Source organism: Eumetopias jubatus, unplaced genomic scaffold (assembly GCF_037043125.1).
Source record: "Eumetopias jubatus isolate StellerSeaLion01/CBP00866 unplaced genomic scaffold, mEumJub1_p1.0 scaffold_17, whole genome shotgun sequence".
In the NCBI taxonomy this organism is placed as follows: Eukaryota; Metazoa; Chordata; class Mammalia; order Carnivora; family Otariidae; genus Eumetopias; species Eumetopias jubatus.
Window position 1 is genome coordinate 14,140,920 of NW_028274823.1, and position 19,706 is coordinate 14,160,625.

At 44.4% G+C, this 19,706-nt stretch overlaps 1 protein-coding gene across 1 annotated transcript in view; it reads left to right on the forward strand.

Annotated features, from left to right (window-relative positions):
* Positions 1-16,850: 16,850 nt before the first annotated feature.
* Positions 16,851-19,706, forward strand: part of PDZD8 (PDZ domain containing 8) — an 81,191-nt gene continuing 78,335 nt past the window's right edge. The window contains exon 1 of the mRNA XM_028121843.2: positions 16,851-17,943. Within this exon, the coding sequence (XP_027977644.1) occupies positions 17,072-17,943 (872 nt within the window). The 5' untranslated portion in view covers positions 16,851-17,071. The remainder of the gene's footprint in view (positions 17,944-19,706) is intronic.

A 19,706-nucleotide genomic window follows, 5' to 3' on the forward strand; every position in this document is an offset into this window, starting at 1 on the left:
TGGAGGTCCCTATCATTTGGAGGACACAGAAAGAGGAAGACGAGGCAGCAAAGAAAACCAAGAATAAAGATGTGAGACCCAGCTGGGAGGCCAGAGTAATGAAATGCAAGGAGAAAAGGAGTGTGAGGAGAAGATAAGCCTGCACTACCCTTATCCACTTCTCATTTGCTATTCAAAAAAATAAATGGTTATGATTCCCGGGGAAAGATCGTGGATTGACCCCAAGCATCTAACTTGCTCCCTCTTCAAACATCATTGAAAACTGCATTAAGAGAATTCTTTGTTTAGACCTAAACCCACAAGGACAGGGAGTGTAGGCTGGGAAACAACATAGCAATTCTGGAAAGCAGACAGATGAGTGTTAACTTCACAGACAGAGAGAAGCCAAGTGCTAAGCTGGCCGTGGGGAAAGCTAAGAGTCAACCTGATAGAACAGAACAGAGGAAGAAAATGCAAAAGACTCGGCAAGTGGCACCGATGGCACCAGAAATGAGGGTGAAGGCAGAGATTAAAATGAGGAGGACTGTTTGAAAGCTGGGTGAGAAATTGTTAGATTCTTCTAGCACTCCACGGTACCACTGAGTGCTGTCCACCCCACCCCACCCCCAGCAAAAGACTGGGGGGGTAGCCCTTGGAGCAAAACACAGCAGAGGGCAGGAGTGCTGTAGTAAAAACCTGGATCACTAATAAATGTGTGCATGCCAATTTATGAGATTCCTCCTGATTTCTACCCTCATTCAGTGCCCAGAACCCTGACATTCTGGTCTTTACCTTCAAGGCAGGAGAACCAAAGAGCATTCTTTGCAGAATCTGACTTGCCCCCGACAAAATGTCTAAGGAAACAACGTTAAGTGGAGCATCTGGGTGGCTCAGTCAGTTGGGTGTCTGATTCTTGGTTTTGGCTCAGGTCATGATCTCAGGGTCGTGAGACTGAGCCCTGTGTCAGGCTCCACACTAGGCATGGAGCCTACTTAGGATTCTCGCTCTCTCCCTCTCCCTCTGCCCCTGTCCCCCAGCCCCGCTTGTGTGTGTGCTCTCTCTCTCAAAAAAAAGAAAGAAATGAAAAGAAAAAGAAACAACATAAGCAATCACCCTAAGAATGACTGAGCTCAAAATCTACAAGGCCCCCAACACACTCAAAGATCCCGTCAGCTTTTTTGTCCACCTCTCTTCAATATGTTTAGACAACCAAGGATTAATTGACTGCTGAGAAAAGGCTTTAATATAAAAGTAGGGCCTAAAACAAACAGTAAAAAACAAACAAACAAACAAAAAAACCTTGAGGAAATCAGTAAGAGAGAAGACAAGTTCAAAAATGACCCTAACTCAGAGAGTAAGAAGACACTGCACCCATGATATGAGAGCTGGATTCTATTAAAATGGGGTGAGAGAAGCATTCAAAGGACAGAGGGGAAAAAACCTCCGAGAAATTAAAAGCACTGAGTCAGATATTAAAGCCTCAGCAGAAAGTTTGGAAGATAAAGTTGAGAAGCACTCCTAGAGGAGAAAAGTAAAAAGAATTAAAAAGTTACAGGGAAAGGGGGAGAAAATTAGTTGAACAAACAAGGAGCTCCAATCTCTGAATAACAGGAGTTCCAGGAAGAGAAAACCAAAAAACTTAAGGGAAGGAAGCCATCATCTGAAGGACATGCTTTTGGTTGAAAGCCTAGGAGTACTGAGCACAAAGGATGAAAATAGACTCTTACTGAGCACATTAGTGTAACATTTCAGAACTCCAGGAAGAAAGAGAAGATCCTATAGGCTCCCATGGGCAAAGAAACAGAGCAAAAATAGCCTCAGATTTCCTAAAAACAACACTATAAGGCAGTGGAGCAATATCTTCAAAATGCTGAAGGAAAATTATTTCTCTACCCAGTCAAAACATTAATCAAGTATGAGGACAAAATAGAGACATTTTCATATATGGAAGTTCTCAAAATTTTATCTCCCACACACTTTCTTTAGAAGGTCCTAGAAAATGTGCTTCATCAAATTGAGGGAGTAAAGAGGAAGACATGAAAGATGGGAAAAAGGAGATCCAAAGTAGGAGAGAGGGGAAGGCAAGCCAAGACAGTGGTTGAGGGAGGACCCTGGGTAACACTATGGACCCGATGTAGAGAATGACTAGTTCTGATCGGAGCCCATCAGAAGGCTCTGGTAAGGGTACTTTCAAGAAGATGATGTGAATGAATGTACTGAGAGGCAGTGGAGATAACTGGCAGAGAGATAAGGGCTCAATTAGTATTAAGTACTTAGGAAACTAAGGAAATGATAATACAAAAGAGTTACTCCCAATGAATATAAAAAGTTACAAGGAAAAGGAAAAATACTTATTTTACTACACGAGTCAACTCAAAACAGTTATATATGATCTCATTAATATTAAAGCTGAATATTGACCTACCCCAAGTGGATTGTAATTTTAGTGTGTGGATAAGACTGTGGGAGAAGAAAAGAATGAAATCTTCTTCTTCTATATGAAGACCTTAATAGATAATACCTAAAACTGGAAAAAAAAATTTTTAAGTAGCAATACAAGCACATTCTTAGAGATATGGAAGTAAATACTAAAAGTATTAACATACCAGGAATAGAAAAGAACTTCCTTAGTTTGGTAAAGGGCATCTATCAAAGACCCACAACTAATATCATATTTAATGAAGAAAGACTAATTACTTTCCTCCCAAGATCAGGAAGAAGAAAAAGGTGTCTGCCCTTGCCATGTCTATGCAACATTGTAATAGCCTAGCCAATCAGGCAACAAAAAACAAAAACAACAAAAAAAGGAATTGAGATTAGAAAGGAAGAAGTAAAACTATATCTGCAGATGACATGATTGTGTACATAGAAAATAAGAAGGAATCCACTAAAAAACACATTTGAATCAATGAACAAGTTCAGCAGTATGGTAGGATACAAGATCAATATACAAAAATTAGTTGTATCTCTATACACTAGCAATGAATAACCTGAAAATGAAATAAAGAAAACAATCCCATTTGTAATAACACAAGAAAGATAAAATACTTAAGAATAAATTGAACAGAAAGGGACAAGACAGTCACACTGAAAAACACAGAGCATTATTGAAAGAAATCAAAGAAAATCTAAATAAATGGGAAGACATCCCATGTCCATGGAACAATAGATTTAACTCTGTTAGGATGGCAATTCTCCCAAATTGATCTACAAACTCAATGCAATCCCTGTCAAAATCCCAGTTGCCTTTTTGGCAGAAATTGACAAGCTGATCCTAAAATTCATATGAAAACGCAAGGGACCCAGAATAACCAAAATGATCTTGAAAGAGATCAGTTGGAGGACTCACACTTCCTGGTTTCAAAATCAGCAGAACTACAGTAATCAAGACAGGGTGGTTCTTGCATAAGGATAGATATATAGGTCAATAGAGTAGAATTTAATGTCCGGAAACAAACTCCCACATTTATGGTCAATTGATTTTTTTAAAAAAGAATACAAGACCGTTCAGTGGGGAAAGAAGAGTCTTTTCAACAAATGGACAACTGGTATCAATATGCAAAAGACTGAAGTTGGACACCTACCTCACACCTTTTACAAAAATTAATTCAAGATGGATTACAGACCTAAATGTAAGAGCTAAAACTATAAAATTTCTAGAAGGAAACATAGGAGTAATTCTTCATTACCTTGGGTTAGGCAATGAGTTTTTAGATATGACATCAAAAGCATAAGCAACAAAGAAAAATGGATGAATTCAACTTCACCAGAATTAGAAACTTTTATGGTTCAAAGGACACCATCAAGTAAGTGAAAAGAAAACTCACAGAATGAGAGAAAATATTTGCAAATCATATATCTGGGAAAAGACTGGTATCCAGAATATATAAAGAACTCTTACAACTTGATAAAGATAAGTAGCCCAGTTTAAAACAGGCAAAAAATTTGTACTGACATTTCTCCAAAGAAGATCATTATTGGACATTAAGGAAATGCACATAAAAACCATAATGAGATACTACTTCACAGCCACTAAGACTGAAATCAAGACAACAAATAATGGTGAACAGGTAGAGAAATTGGAACCCCCCACACACCGCTGTTGGGAATGTAAAATGACACAAATGCTTTATAAAGTTCTCTAGTAGTTCCTCAAAAGGTTAAACATAGAGCTACCATATGACCCAGCTATTGAACTCATAGGCATATATCTAAGAGAAATGGAAATATATGTTCACACAAAAACTTGTACACAAAGGTTCATAGCAGCATTATTCACCATACCAAAAAGTAGAAATGATCTAAATGTCTAACAACTGATAAATGTGTAAAACAAACTGTATATCCATGCAATGGAATATTATTTGACCATAAAAAAGAACGAAGTACTGAGCTATAACGGATGAATCTCGAAAACATCATGCTAAGTGCAAGAAGCCAAACAAAACATAGGATTCATTTCACATGAAATACTCAGATTAAGCAAATATGTAAAGACAGAAAGGGATTAGTGGTTGCCTAGGGCAGGGATGGGAGGAAATGGGGAAAATTGCGAATGGGTGAGAGGTTTCGTTTTAGGTTATTGAAATGTCCTAAAATTATATTATTGTGATGGTAACGCAACTCTGAGTACATTAAAAACTAACCAGCCACCAGCCATACGCTTTCAACAGGTGAATTTTATGGTAGGTGAAAAATATCTCAAGCCAAAATCTCATTAATCATAACAATATTGGCAAAACAAAAACATATTGTAAATATCTTCAGAGCACTACAATGTTTCTTCATCTTACTACTCAAGGCCCTGTTGGCACTTTTTCAACTTATAGTGACCTTCTAAATTTCGTTGGTTTTCAAAAAGTAAGATAAGACAAGTTAACATTCTGTGGTTGGAGGGAAGAGGTCCTCCAGAGTTCATGGTCAGGTATTACCCAACTGGAAAGCATAAGTCAGCAAGTGTTGCTTCACATCTTATAACCTAACACTTTAACACATGCTTAGCTGTTGTGCAGTCATAATCAGACTTGTCTTTGGGGGGAACCTGAAGAGTAAGCCAAAGAAAGATGCTTAGTCAGGGACCCTCCTGAATTTTTCTTTGCTGATGTTGATCATTTGGTTCTTCTGGATGTGAGGTGAAAGGGAGCAGACAGCCAATATGCCATGGTGGTCACCAAGTCAGAATCGGGACACAGTTGAACCTGGCTTGGAATACCGCCCCTGCCACTCCGTAGCTGTGTGACCTTGTGCAAGGGGCTTAGCCTCTCTGTGCCTCCATTTCCTCTCTGTAAAATGGGAATTCTACACTTACCTCTGTTTTTATTTGAAGGCTTATCCTATAGTAGGGTGCCCATTAAGAGTACTTTTATTTTTAAAAGACTTTTAGTAGGCACTTATGAGCAATATATCTTGGCAATTTTTTCCTGACTTGAAAAAAAAAATGTTGTCATTTTCTGTAGATCAGAATCTTATCCACTCATTAGTTCTGTTTTATTTTGATGTGCTTATTTTTAAGTTATGTAGGCAAGGAAAAATTCTTCCTCTACCTTTCATGCTCTTCCAGCTGAACTAAGAATTAAATTTACATGAAACAATAACAGGAGGAAAAAAAAAACAGTCTTATTACAAGTGCACTGAGGCCCAATAACAACATTGAGACCTAAAGAAATGACCAAGACAGGCAATTTTTATACTTTTTAAACAAAGAGACAATATATCTGTGAGGAATTGACAGGATGAAGAAAGCTTAATCTTAGTAAGGAATTTTAAACGGAATTTGTGCTGGGGTAGTAAAAGAGTAAAAAGTAACAAGGTTTGTTTATATAGCCTTCTCAGCTTTAAATTCCCTCTCTCTGGTGATCAGGATGGCTCTTTACCTCCTGGTACAGGAGGGGACCTTTCACACAGGAAATTTATTTCCTGCTTTCAGTGGGACAGAGGTCGGTCTGAGTGTCATTCTTACCCAGGCTGCCTCTTAAGTAACTTTTATTTAAAATAATCAGTATACGGGGCACCTGGGTGGCTCAGTCAGTTAAACGTCTGCCTTCAGCCAGTTCATGATCCCAGGGTCCTGGGATGGAGCCTCGCGTGAGGCTCCCTGCTCAGCGGGGAGCCTGCTTCTCCTTTGGCCTCCCTCTACCCCCCGCTCATATTCTCCCCCCCCCAAATAAATAAATCTTTTAAAAAATAAAATAAAATAATCAGTATGTCAAGGTGTCATATTTTGGGTCAGCCTGCCCTTGTCCCCTAAAGTTACTTGTCAAAGTACTTGCTGAAACTCAGCTATCAATCAGGAAATAAAGAAATAAAACATTCGATTTCCTTTTTTAGAGATTTATTTATTTACTTTGGGGGGGGAGCAGAGGGAGAGAGAGAATCCCAAGTAGACTCCCTGCTGAACGTGGAGCCAGACACAGGGCTCCATCATATGACCCTGAGATCATGACCTGAGCTGAAACCAAGAGTTAGACACTCAACTGACTGAGCCATCCAGGCTCCCCAAAACATTTGATTTCCAAATATTTTGTTACTCAACAATTGAGGCTATACTGCTGCTACAAGAGCACACAGAGTGCAGAGTCAGATTGAGTATTCCTAACTGAAGAACCCCATTCTTCTCAGGTGTGGTGGGAAGTAAGGGCGAGTATACGCAAGAGGTAATGTGCCTGTTCTTGGCTCAAGATTGCCTTCTAAGGCTCCATTCATCCCAGGGATTCTTTGGGGATAAGCAAAAGTCTTTGTTACGATGCATATACCCCAAATGACCTATCAGTCAACCATCCAGGGAATTCCTTTCCATACCATTCTTAGACCTGGGCAGGAGAAAAGAGGCCCGTGCCCTAGAGGACCCCACATTATTTCACACACACACACACACACACACACACACACACACACACACACACACACACCTTAAAGGCATATGTGTGACTCTGTCACTTGGGATCTGGTGCTCAACACAAGCATATCACTACCCATAATTCTAAATATCCACTCTCGGGACCAGTACTGCTCAGGTCCCAGGGAAACATTTTTACATTTATTGCCTTTGTCCTCAAAACAAAGGCTACTGGGTGGGAAGGCCATGAAGGTTGTAAGTTGCTGCTGCTGCAAGCCTCAGAAATGGATACAGCTTCAGCAGGAGGAGAGGATTCAAGTGGTAGGAGCCCTTAGTAACAGAAAAGGCAAATTAACTTGTCCATTTCTTCCTCTCAGCATGAATTAAGTAGATTTTTGTATAGCCCCGGGGTCATTCCTTTTAATGGTATCTTTTTTTTTTAAAGATTTTATTTATTTATTTATTTTAGAGAGGGGAGAAGGGGGGGAGAGAGAGAGAGGGAGAAGGGGAGAGGGGGAGAGGTGAGAGCTGCAGAGGGGAGAGGGGGAGGCACAAGCAGACTTCCCGTAGAGTGCAGCCCCGAGATCATGACCTTAGCGGAAACTGAGAGTTGGCCACTTAACTGACTGAGCCACCCAGGCCCCCTCTTTTTTTTTTTCCTTTTAGTTGTGTCTTATTTGCAGTTCCTAAAGAACTCATGCATTAGCAAAATCACAACAAAAGTGTACATGGGCAGCTGAGAAATGTACTATAATATTAAACAATTTATATTACTCTTAAATATATTTGTAAGTCTAGGCATAACATGAGAGACGTGTGATACTGATTATATCAGCAACTAAGTTAAGAGAATGGATGTTAGAGGGGCGCCTAGGTGGCTCAGTTGGTTAAGCGACTGCCTTCCTTTGGCTTAGGTCATGATCCTGGAGTCCCAGGATTGAGTCCTGCATCAGGCTCCCTGCTCAGCAGGGAGTCTGCTTCTCCCTCTGAACTTACCCCCCTCATGCTCTCTCTCTCAATCTCATTCTCTCTCTCAAATAAATAAATAAATAAAATCTTAAAAAAAAAGAATGGATGTTAGAATTGTGAATCATTTTATTTTCATAAAATATTAAGATTTTATTCCATTTTTGAAATGTCAAATGAAAACTGCAACTTGATTTAAACACTTTTATTTACAATTCTTTGTTCATGATTATAATTTCTACTTTGCCTTTTAATGTTACTATTTTTGTGCTTTAAGAAATAAATTTTATTTTAAAATATTCAATTCTTATTTTTACATTTATCTTCATTTACATTTTTGATGGATTTGATGGAAATATATTCAATTTGATACTCTGAATATAATTACATGTTCTTTTTAATCCTTTAGATCATTATTGTCAATGGCACATAAATTATGTGTATATTTTTATATAATTACATAACTAGTGATTTTTTTTCTGTCATGAAAGCACAAAAATAGCTTTTATGGAATATATGATAATTCCTAAAATGGGACTTTATTTTCTCATGCAGATACTTCTGGGCCGTCAATAGCACATGCACAATAATAATTAAATTCAGTTACCTTCATATTTTGCCAATTTTTAGAACTATAAAAACTATAGTTTTCCAACTTAAAAAAATTGCCATTATGAGGCTAGATTTGTTCACACAGAGAAAGAAGATAAATTCTATTTAACAGCTTGATTTCTAATTTTTAAAAGGCCATTTGTACTCTAGCCCTGACTGCCACATGCTTGAAGCTTCTGCAGCACTTGGACTGGGACTCATCACCCCAAGAACCATCTCTCCATTCACTTCTCATCATTGCTTGATTATGCTTAGCTTCCTGCACAAACAAGTATTCTCTACTGGGCAACTCCAGATTCCTGTTCTCCCAAGGTTAGCCATCCCAACCAAAAAGAAGAGTCTCCTTCCTATAGTCTATATATTCTTATTGGGGTTGGGTTCTAATGGGCCCTGCTTAAATCCATGCCCACCCTTTCTAGAACAGTCACTGTTGTCAGAAGGATTGGATACTACAAATTGGGCCAGACATGGGTCTTGTGCCTATCCTTGAGATCAGGGGTTAGGAATTGAGAACTCCAGGAGAACAGCCTCAAAGTGGAGCTCCCAAAAGAAAGGAGGGTTGGGCAGACAAAAACAAAACCCCAAACAACAGAAGAGGCCTGTTCTATCTGTGTGGGTACTACCCACAAGCTTTGTAGAGGAAGTTGCCTCTGCTCTTGTGGCCAGAACTGACCAGACCAGATATGAGCCCCAGAGCAGCCTGCAACACATATTGGCTAGACACAAGGAGACAGATCAGCTCTGAGGTGACTCAGCACAGCCAGCCAGTGGGGGCCCTTCACTAGGTGACTACAAGCTAACCCATCAAACTTTCTCATTTAGAAATATAAATGCCAGGTTGGCAAAAAAAAAAAAAAAAAAAAAAAAAAAAGAAGGCTGTTTTGCACTCAGATTTGAGACTGCCAACAACCCTTAGCAATTTGTCGAGGTTTCCATGAAACTCACTGTATGCCTCCCCGGGGCATAAACAGGACTCCACACAGTAAACCTAGTTGGCTGAAGGAAAGCCAGTCCTGTCTTTTCCTCCTAAGAAATTGGCCTGTATTGATCCGTACAATCTGATGTCCTGGACATTTCTTCCCCTGCCTTTTAAAGGGAAGATGTTTCTGTCGCTGAATTTCACACAGCAAAAAATGAGCTACTCTTCTGGCCAGGAACAATATGGCCAACATAAAGCTTCCCTCTTTGGAAGGGAGTTGAAACACTTTGGTAGGTGGCCAGGGGAGATTTAACCACAAGACTTTCTGGGGGAGGAAGCTGAAGTCAAAGCTAGGCACAACAGAAAGAGTACCCTCTGGTAGTTGGGCAGGTGTCCTGGGTTCAAGTCCCTGCTGGGGCATCGTGGGCAAGCTGCCTCTCTTCTCTTCTGGAAAATGAACAATTTCAAAATCATTCATTCATGCTACAAAGCTGTGTGCCTGGAGGAAGAGGAAAGTGTGGCTGAAGAGTGAGTTAAGGTAGAAAGTGGGAGATGAGGCCTGAGAGATAACAGGGACCGGGTCATTTGGAACCTTGGACTTTGGTTTTTACCTTGCGTGAGAGAGGGAACTGTATTAGCTTCTTATGGCTGATGTAACAAATGACCATGAATTTATGGATCGAAACAACACTGATTTATTACCTTAGAGTTCCGGAGGTCAAAAGCCTGACTTCCAGCAGATCTCACTGGACTGAAATCAAGGTGTTAGCAGGGTTATGTTTCTTCCTGGAAACTCCAGGGGAGAATCCATTCGTTTTGTCTTTTCCAGCTTCTGGCAGCTGTCCACATTCCTTGCTCCTAGCCCCAATCCACCTTCCAAGCCACTAACTGGTTAAGTCTTTCTCACTTCCATTTCCCTTCTGCCTCCCTCCTCCACTTAGAAAAACTCTTGTGATTACACTGGGCACAACTGGATCATCCAGAATAATCTCCCTATTTTAAGGTCAGCTGATTAGCAATCTTAATTTCAGCTGCACCATTAATTCCTCTTGGCCATGTAACACAACACACGCACAGGTTCTGGGTATTAGGACACGGACGGCTTTGGGGGGCCAACATTCTGCCACCACAGGAACCTCTAGTGCTTTTGAGTAGATGAGCGGCACAATCAGACTTGTGCTTTTCCACAGTTGCTTTGGCTTCAGTGTTTTCACAGACATTGGGGTGGGAAGGGCAGAAGCAGACAGACCAGTTAGGAGATCACTCCAATAATCTAGGCCCCAGATGATGCTTGAACCAGGATGGCAAATAAGTGGTAGAATTCCGGGGCACCTCGGTGGCTCAGTCAGTTAAGCATTAGTTCCTGATTTTGGCTCAGGTCATGATGTCAGGTTCATGAGATCGAGCCCAGCATGGGGCTCTGCGCTCAGTGGGCAGTCTGCTTCTTACCCTCTCCCTGTGTCCTTTCCCCTGCTCACACGCTCTCTCTCTCCCTAAAATAAATAAATCTTAAAAAAAAAAAAAGAGCAGTGGTTAAATTCCAAATATATTTTGAAGGTAGAACCAACAGATTTTGTTAACAGAGCACACGTAGATATGACGGAAAAGTGTCAAGGACAACATAAGGCTTTTGGCCTGAGCCTTAAGAACAGAGGGGCCATTAACTAAGACAGTGAGGACTGGTCAAGGAACTAGTGTGGGGTGAACATCAGCTCAGTTTTACACACAGTGAGTCCATTCCACACCCACACCCAAGTGGAGATGTCTGTGAGGCTGTTGGATATATGGGTTTCCTAAAGGAGTTCAGTGGAGATGTCCAGATTGAATCAATACATCTGGAAGCATAAGCATATGGGTGATATTTAAAACCATGAGGCCGATTAAATCACCTAAGGAATGAATGTAAACAGAGAAGAGGTGAGTGTGTCCTGAGGCCCCAGCGGTTACAAGGATCTCCAAACAGTGAATCTGGCTCTCCCAGCAGGTCTCAAGGACTTACCATCACTAAGTCTCTTACTGCTGCAACCTGTTAGTTTCTCCCACGGTTACCTTTTCCTGTTTTGCCAGAGGAGAACAGCCAACAGCTCTTATTTGCAAGGCAAGTTGGGAAATGCCTTTTTTTTTTAAGCTGAACCATTTGCTGCTCTCAAATTCTTGTTTTTTCTTTTTAATATTTATTTATTTAAGTAATCTCCACACCCGACGTGGGGCTGGAACTCATGACCCCAGGATCAAGAGTCGCATGCTCTTCTGACTGGGCCAGCGAAACGCCCCTCAAATTCGTCTTTGGAATGAAAGGAAGAATGAATGGATATTGGAGAGGCAGCTAGCAGTTTCTGCCACAAGCCTAAGATAAGGCAAGAACAGGGTGTTACAGGAGCATACAGCAAGGGGCCACGCCTAGACTAGGGCGGGAGGAAGTCTCCTAGAGAGGAATGTTTAAGTCTAGACTTGAAAGGTAGTGGTGGCCTGCAAAAAGAAGAGCGAGAAAGCTTCAGGTGGAAGAAGTAGCATGTGCAAAGGCCCAGGAGTAAGAGAAAGAGCAAGGCACAAGGAGGAAGCACAAAAAGTCCAGGAAGCCTGGCGCACAGGCGTAAGTAGGGAGAGTGTTAGGGATGGCGTGGAATCTCAAGGCAAGGGCTAAATGGAGACAGGCTTGAGGGATTGCACTCAGGAATTAGCTCTTCATCCAGAAGCCTGTGGAGAGCTGTTGAAAGACTTTAAGCAGGGAGTAGCTTAATTTGGCTTGGTTGCAGAGTGGTGAATGAAGTAAGGAGAGGAAAACTGAAGGTGGGCAGACCAATTAGGAGGCAGTAGCAGGAATTTAGGTGAGAGAGAATCGCCCATACAGTTTTGAGCGATTCCACAATTCTCTACTTGGCCCTCTTCTTTTTTTACTCCTCATCCTTTACCTGATTGATGAACAATTCTGGAGGCTTCAACTCACAGCTCTCCAGCCACACTTCTCTCCTGCCTATTCTCAAGACATCTTCAACTCAACTTGACCAAAACGGAACGTCTCCCCCCTGGCAGACACTGCTGGTTGCCTGCCTATTGTCTATTCTCCCCTTCTTTCTCGATAAGAGAACTCCCATTTTATCACAAATGGCAATGCACCTAGATAGAAGACTCTTATCCCCCAGTCTCCCTTATGCTTAGATGTGTCCATGTGCCTGGTTTCTGATCTGTATTAAGTATTGTGTTAGGACCTTCTGGAAGTCTCTCAAAGGGAATTGACTTAGCTGTAAGCTATACCATTTTGCTCTCCTTTCTTGTTCCTTCTTCCAGCTGTCTGAAATAAAGTCAAGATTTTTGGAGCTCCAGGAGTTATTTTGGACCTTGAGATAGGTTTGATGATGGAAGCCCTATGCTAAAGATGGCAAAGCAGACAGACGCCTGGATCCTTCATGACCTCTTGGAGCTACCATAGCAGCCCTGGGTTTTCTGTAACATTCAGTCAAATGTAATCCTAGTTGCTTCACCTTACAACTAGCCTTTTCAAGCTGGCTCTTCCTCTGTGTTCCCTACCATTGACCCACCTGTCCAAACTTTGCTTGCCCTCCTTACTCCCCCATGTTCTTTATACTCCTTAGTATATCTCAAATGTGTCCCTCTGTCCTTCTAGTCAACAAAAGCCAACAAAAATTCCATTGACCCCAAGAAGTTCCTCACTTTCCTCAGCCAGAATTAACTTTTCATCCCCTATTGGACTAGAATTGTCCGTTTATGCTCATTCTCAACCCTCTCTGCCTCCTTGGCGAAGCTGCTCCATACACCAGCAACCAGAAGAGGCAAGCTCCTTGGGCATAAATGATTGGATTGGTAGAGCCCAACCTGGGTTTCTCTCCTAGTGCCTGACATTGAAACAGCAGGTCATTTAGGCACCAGGAACATAGGGCCCTCTTGGGTGCAGAGCTGGTGCCTTCCAAAGCTGCCTACACGCTGAGGCTATGGGGCAGTCGGAACCAAGAGCCTTATGGAAGAAAATGGCACAGACTTGCAGAGAGGTGTAGCAACAAGATACTGGGTAGGTGGGGCCAGAGAAAACAAGCGAGAGAAACAGCCCTCTCTGTCATAGGTTTCTGAGAGAGCCCCAGCTGAGCATCTTGCAGCTGAGTTCCTGGAGCTACCCCAGTATTGTTAACATGAATCCAACTTCAGTTAAGTGAGCTTGAGGCAGTGTCTGTTCCTTGCGATCTACTGTCCCTATCCCTGAACCGGTAAGGCTCTGTTCTAACAGTACACCGGGTACTATCTCTTAACATCAGTTATGTAGGTATGTGTGTGTCTGCCTCCACTGGGGCCTGGCAGCCCTTCGGGGCAGGGACTCTGTCCGATTCATTCCATGTCCCCGAGCCTGGCACACACTGGATGCTGAAGAATAGTCATTGAATTTGAATTCTGACAGTACACAAAATGGTGTGATGTATCATTTGTTAGACAATCATTCTAAATTTCTCTCTGCATCCCCCCCATTTTGTGATATTTATGTCATTTTACATCATTTTTATCAAATTGCTTTTCATGCTACTCACAAACTCTCCATATTCACATGCTTTGGCTTTCCAGTCCTATTAAGTGATCAGTGGAAAGGATTTAGACTTTAACAGCAAAAGTGGTCCATGCCTCTCTCTAGTTTGTGAGGATGCTAGTCTTATAAGCATCCCATCTTGCAGTATTCAACCGCCTTTACCCATGAAATAGATACTTCCCATGAAGTCTGTTGCGGCAGCTCAATTTCAATGATGTCATTTAAAACTCATTAAAAGGTCAGCGGGCAGGCAAAATGCAACTTCTTCCTTCAAAAACCTACTCAGAATCATAGATTTAGAGCTGGGGCCAAAGGTTCTTAGATTTTTGAGTTTCTATGAACTAGGATTGATTTTTTTTTAAAGGTTGCTGAATTTATATTCTTCCAGGGAATGCCATTACAAATAATAAGCTTCTATTAACACAACATCACCTCCTCCAAGGCACAGGACAGCCCCCATAACAGAGAAACTTCTCACTCCAAAAGGCAGTAGTGCAGAGGTTAAGAAACCTTGGGTTGGCTGAATGACCTAGTAAAAGGCAAAACAAACCAAGGTCCCAACCTGGTGAATATTTGCATGTGGCAACATGGAGTGAGATGGCCAGGTGGGTTATGATGGGGTCAGCCAGTCAGGGGCTGGACTCATTACCCCAGGCCTGGATGAGGCTAACACTTATGGGCATTTTTATTTTTATTTATTTAGTTTTTTAGAGAGAGAGAAAACACAAGAGCCAGCACGCACAGTGGGGGAGGGGCAGAGGGAGAAGGAGAGAGAGAATCTTACGCAGGCTCCACACCCAGCGCAGAGTCCCATGATCTCACAAGATTATGACCTGAGCCAAAATCAAGAGCAGGGACAGTTAACCAACTGAGCCACCCAGGCACCCCGGACATTTTGATTTTTAAAAAGAATAAGGCACGTAAGATGTTTAACACCGTGCCTGGAACATAGTCAATTCTCTAAAAATATTATTATTTATACTATAATTATTAAAATCACTATAGGTGTTTAATAAATGTTAGCCATTTTTAACACCAGGGAAAAAATTTTTTATCTTCCCAAAATGTGTGCTGAGCTCCTTCACAGATTTGGAGTGACTGTATAATGGATTGAAAAGATTCAGGATTCGCAGAGGCAATCTGAGGAGGAAGGAGGGGAGAGGTGGGGAGAGGAGGGAGGGGCCGTGGACTCATTCCCGGGAAGATCACCAACTTTCCTCGTGGATGTGGCTAAGGAATACTTCAAGATGCAGGATGGGTCAGTATACAATTTCAGGATTTTGGATCTCAGGAAAGTGTAAGAACTACTCCATTGCTCCACCTCACATCCAGCTTCAGTGACTTTTCTCACAGTGGTGCACGAGTTATGAATAAGGTTTTTGGTTGAAATTGAGGAAGAGCCTACAATTCCCATTTGGGTTGAAACCATAGAGAACTGAGACAGCAGTCCTGAAGCAGACGCCAGGAGTCAAAGGTGACTACAAGAAAAGACCATGCTGGAGTTCCCAGAAATCCCAACAGGGCTTTGGACTTCTGTAGTACGTGGAATATGGGGTTTAAGCCCGGCTCCTCAGCAAGCATCTGTCTTACATTCTCCCAGTAAAGGAACCCTTCTGGTCTCACACCTGGTAATGGGTAAGTAAGGCCTGGTTCCAAAGTTCTGTACCTGCTCCAGCTGGGTCAAAATGGGGTGGAACTCTGCCTTTGTTCTAGAATCACCCAGATTCGAAACAATCAGTAGCTTGAAGATCTTCCAGGGCTAGAGAGAGGGGCCATGCCCTGGCCCTTAGGGCCACCCAGAGTCGTCCAGACTTTTAAGTAGGGAATATCTGACCTCTGTAGGGCTAGAGGTAGAATTGTTGTGGTGTCCACGTGGCAGGAGCCACATAAGCATTTATGATGTAACAACCAAGTAGCCAGAGGACATGAGGAGTATCACTGTTCTGGGCAACCTGGCTTCGTTAACTTTATGGCTTTGGTCAGTGTGCTACCCTGTGCAAAATTCCAAGTCCTTCCTGACCCTCCTCCCCAACTCCGCCTTCCTGTGCACCAGGGAACCAGTAAACCAACTCTAGCAATTTGGTTGTCATGGTACAGATTAGTGACCAAGGGCTGGGGAGTTAGTTTTAGACAAACCAGCCTCTATTGGGTGACCCTAGGCAACTTCCTTTGCCTCTCTGCGCCAGTGTTTGCATCTGTAAAATGGGTGGGGGCTAACAATAACTTCCTCTTCAACACACTGCAAGAGCTCGACGGTGAGAGCCACTATTCATCTTCTGATCATCTGGCAAGTTCATCTCACTCATCATCCCTGCTCATCCGGGCTCTTTTACTTCCTTCTCATTTAATCTCGAATATCCACCTTGGTGGTTAAGTTAGTTTGCATCTTACGCCGTTTTTCTCCGTCCCTCCTTCCCAGGCCCACCCTTCGCAGACGCAGAGCGTCTGCTGGTTGGATTGACGGTCAGCGACCGCGGTCTCTGAGGCAGTTCAGTCCTGTCCTCGGCTTGGGAAGTCTCCGAACGTCCAGCTCAGACCCTCTGCGGCGCTGCCCTGCAGGGAAAGCCGCCGCCAGCCCATCTCTCAGGCGCGCGAGTGAAAGAACCACACTGCAGCAGAGGTAACAGGCAGGGACCGCGGCGAAAGAGGGGGGGATGGGCGCATCAGAAGGTAACGGGAGGACCGGAATCAAGAACGCGCCACGCCATCTACGCCCGGCCTCCTTATCCTCCAACGGTGGCCCCAGTTATCTCCCGGGATCCCGTCGCTGGCTCCAGAAGTGACAGCCACGTGGACCGCGGGGGGAATGGAATGTTGGCGAGGGGGGCGGGGCTGGAAGGGCGCCTGGGAGGTGAACAGGGACCCGCATACGCGCGCCCCGGCGCCGGGTGCCAGGCGACACCGCCGAGAGCGAGCACGCCCCTGACGTCACGCGCCGTTCGTCCAATGAGCACAGGCCGGAGGGAGTGCCGTTCCGCCCCCTCCCACCCGCAGCCGCCGCCGCCACAGCAGCCGCCTCCGGGAGCGTCTGAGGAGTCGCGGGCCGCTGCGGGCTCGGGCGCCGCACCGCGCCTGCCGGAGCCGCCGGACGAGGCCCAGGGAGCCGCTCGCCCCAACCCCGCCGCCCGATGTCCTCAAGATGGAGGCAGCGGAGGCGGCGACGTGAAGAGAGCGGCGCTGTGGGCGCGGGAGCAGGGGCCCGGGCGGCCCGGGCGGAGGCGGTGCCGGGATGGGGCTGCTGCTCATGATTCTGGCGTCGGCGGTGCTGGGCTCCTTCCTCACGCTCCTCACCCAGTTCTTGCTGCTGTACCGCAAACAGCCCGAGCCGCCGCCGGACGAGGCGGCCCGCGCGGGCGACGGCTTCCGCTACATCAAGCCGGTGCCGGGCCTGGCCCTGAGGGAGTACCTTTATGGCGGCGGCGGGACTGAGGAGCCCTCCGGCGGGCCCCCCGAGGGCGGCGCGACCCCGGCCCCGGCTCCCGAGACCCCCGCCCCGCCGACGCGGGAGACCTGCTACTTCCTCAACGCCACCATCCTGTTCCTGTTCCGGGAGCTGCGGGACACCGCGCTGGCTCGCCGCTGGGTCACCAAGAAGATCAAGGTGGAGTTCGAGGAGCTGCTGCAGACCAAGACGGCCGGGCGCCTGCTGGAGGGGCTGAGCCTGCGGGACGTGTTCCTGGGCGAGACCGTGCCCTTCATCAAGACCATCCGGCTCCTCCGGCCGGTGGTGCCCTCGGCCAGCGGAGAATCGGACGGCCCCGAGGGGGAGACGCTGCCCGCCACCTCCCCCGAGGAGCTGGCCTTCGAGGCGGAGGTGGAGTACAACGGCGGCTTCCACCTGGCCATCGACGTGGACTTGGTCTTCGGCAAGTCCGCCTACCTGTTCGTCAAGTTGTCCCGAGTGGTGGGGAGGCTGCGCTTCGTCTTCACTCGCGTGCCCTTCACCCACTGGTTCTTCTCCTTCGTGGAGGACCCGCTCATCGACTTCGAGGTGCGCTCCCAGTTTGAAGGGCGGCCTATGCCCCAGCTTACCTCCATCATCGTCAATCAGCTCAAGAAAATCATCAAGCGCAAGCACACTCTCCCGAGTTACAAGATCAGGTGAGAGGGAGGGAGGTGGGGGAAAGATACCCTGCCGGCGCGGGGGCCTAGCTGCCGGGAAGTCGGGCCTGGGCGGGATGCTGCTGCCTGCGTGGAATGGGAAGGCCAGAGGCTCATCCCCAGCCCCTGCTTTTCCAGGGATCTCCCCAGCCCTGGCCGGACAGGACCCGGGAGGAAGGCGAGTAGTGCACACACATTCTTTGCTTCCAGAGGGCATCAGTATGAGCCAGAAGGCTTCTTGCGTGTTCGTGGGCACTCAGGGTGCTGTCCGCGTGGATAGGAGCAGCATGTTGAAAATGTAAGGGCAGTCCCCCTAGTCCCCAGGAGTCGGTTTTGGGACTGGTGAGAAACTGTTCCTGTATGTGGTTGCGGCATTGAGGGCGGTGTTGCAGCATCACCTTGACCACGTTGAGAAATTGTTCCTGAACCCAAAGTACCGGCATGAGAAAGAAGTGTGCGGATAGCCCGAGGCTGTTGTATTTTGCAACTGCAGGCCACTTTTGCAGTGGCGCTTTGGCAACTTTCAGGGCAGGGAAGTAGTATCTGTTATATTTTCCCACAGCAAATTGAAAACCAGTTTGGGAGCCTATACGTAGATGTTGTGTTACTGTCATCTTCGAAGCCCTTTGGGGTAGGTTCTGTAGCACAGACCTAGATTCTGCTCATGTATCAACTCGGGCTGCAAGTTTCTTACACAGTACCGGAGATCACCCTGCAGATGGAATTTTAATGATAGGTAGTGATTTTAACTTTTTAAAGCTCTCCTGTATGTGGTGGCTTAATTTTATGTAGTATACTCTTTTGATTAATGGGCAGGGGTTTTTTGTTTTTGGTGTTTGGAAGAAGTGGAAGGGAAAAGAAAGTTTCGTAAGGATAGGGGCTTCATCTACTTTGGTCTGAATTGTTGGAGTAGAAAGGGTCATACATGGCTGTTTCTTCAAAATCAGCTGAATTTTTTATCACTTTCTGTCCTCTAATTTTCTGTTCATTAAAATGACTCTTGGATTTTGACAGTCTGATGTTTGCCTTACCTAGTGCCCTCTAGTTGCATATTTCTAGATCACTAATTTTCTACCAAAGTGTCAAGCAACAGTGACCCAAGTAATCTAGAGATATTTTATGTTTGGGTTCGTAATGGATTATTGACTTCTGTATGTGGCAGATACGCCTTACTAATTATGTTTTGTTTAGGCTAATAGCATAGAGTGACAGCTTAAAACTGTTGAGTGGCAGGAGAAATTCACTTTATAATGGATATATTTCCATAGATTTGCAGAAGGTGGTGAACTGGTTGTTCACTGTGCTTGATTTCCCATTCTGTGAAGTAGAACATACTTTATGAAACCTGCTCTTCAAGCTTTGGAATGTAACTGACTAAATTATAAATGAGTTCTGGTATTTATTTAACCAGTGAGATGTTTGTTTATAGCAGTGTTTTGCTAAGAAAGTAATGAGAAAAAATTACAGATTTTTGGCATTCTGCTGTTTCTGGGTAACTTTCAGGTAATAAAATTTGACTAAATTATTATTTGGGGGGGTTATTGCAGAATAGCCAGTGGCAATGAGGTTGGATATCCTTTTGAGGGTTTGTTTGTTTTTTTTTAATGTAGACTTGGAATTCAGTTAAATCTGAAGGAAATTATGAATAGCAGTTATGGAGACAGTAGGTTTTATTGCTTTGAAGGAACTTTATCATCTGTATCATTGAATAGCATCACCATTTAAAGTACAGTAAAATTGCTTTCATTTACTGTATCTGAAGG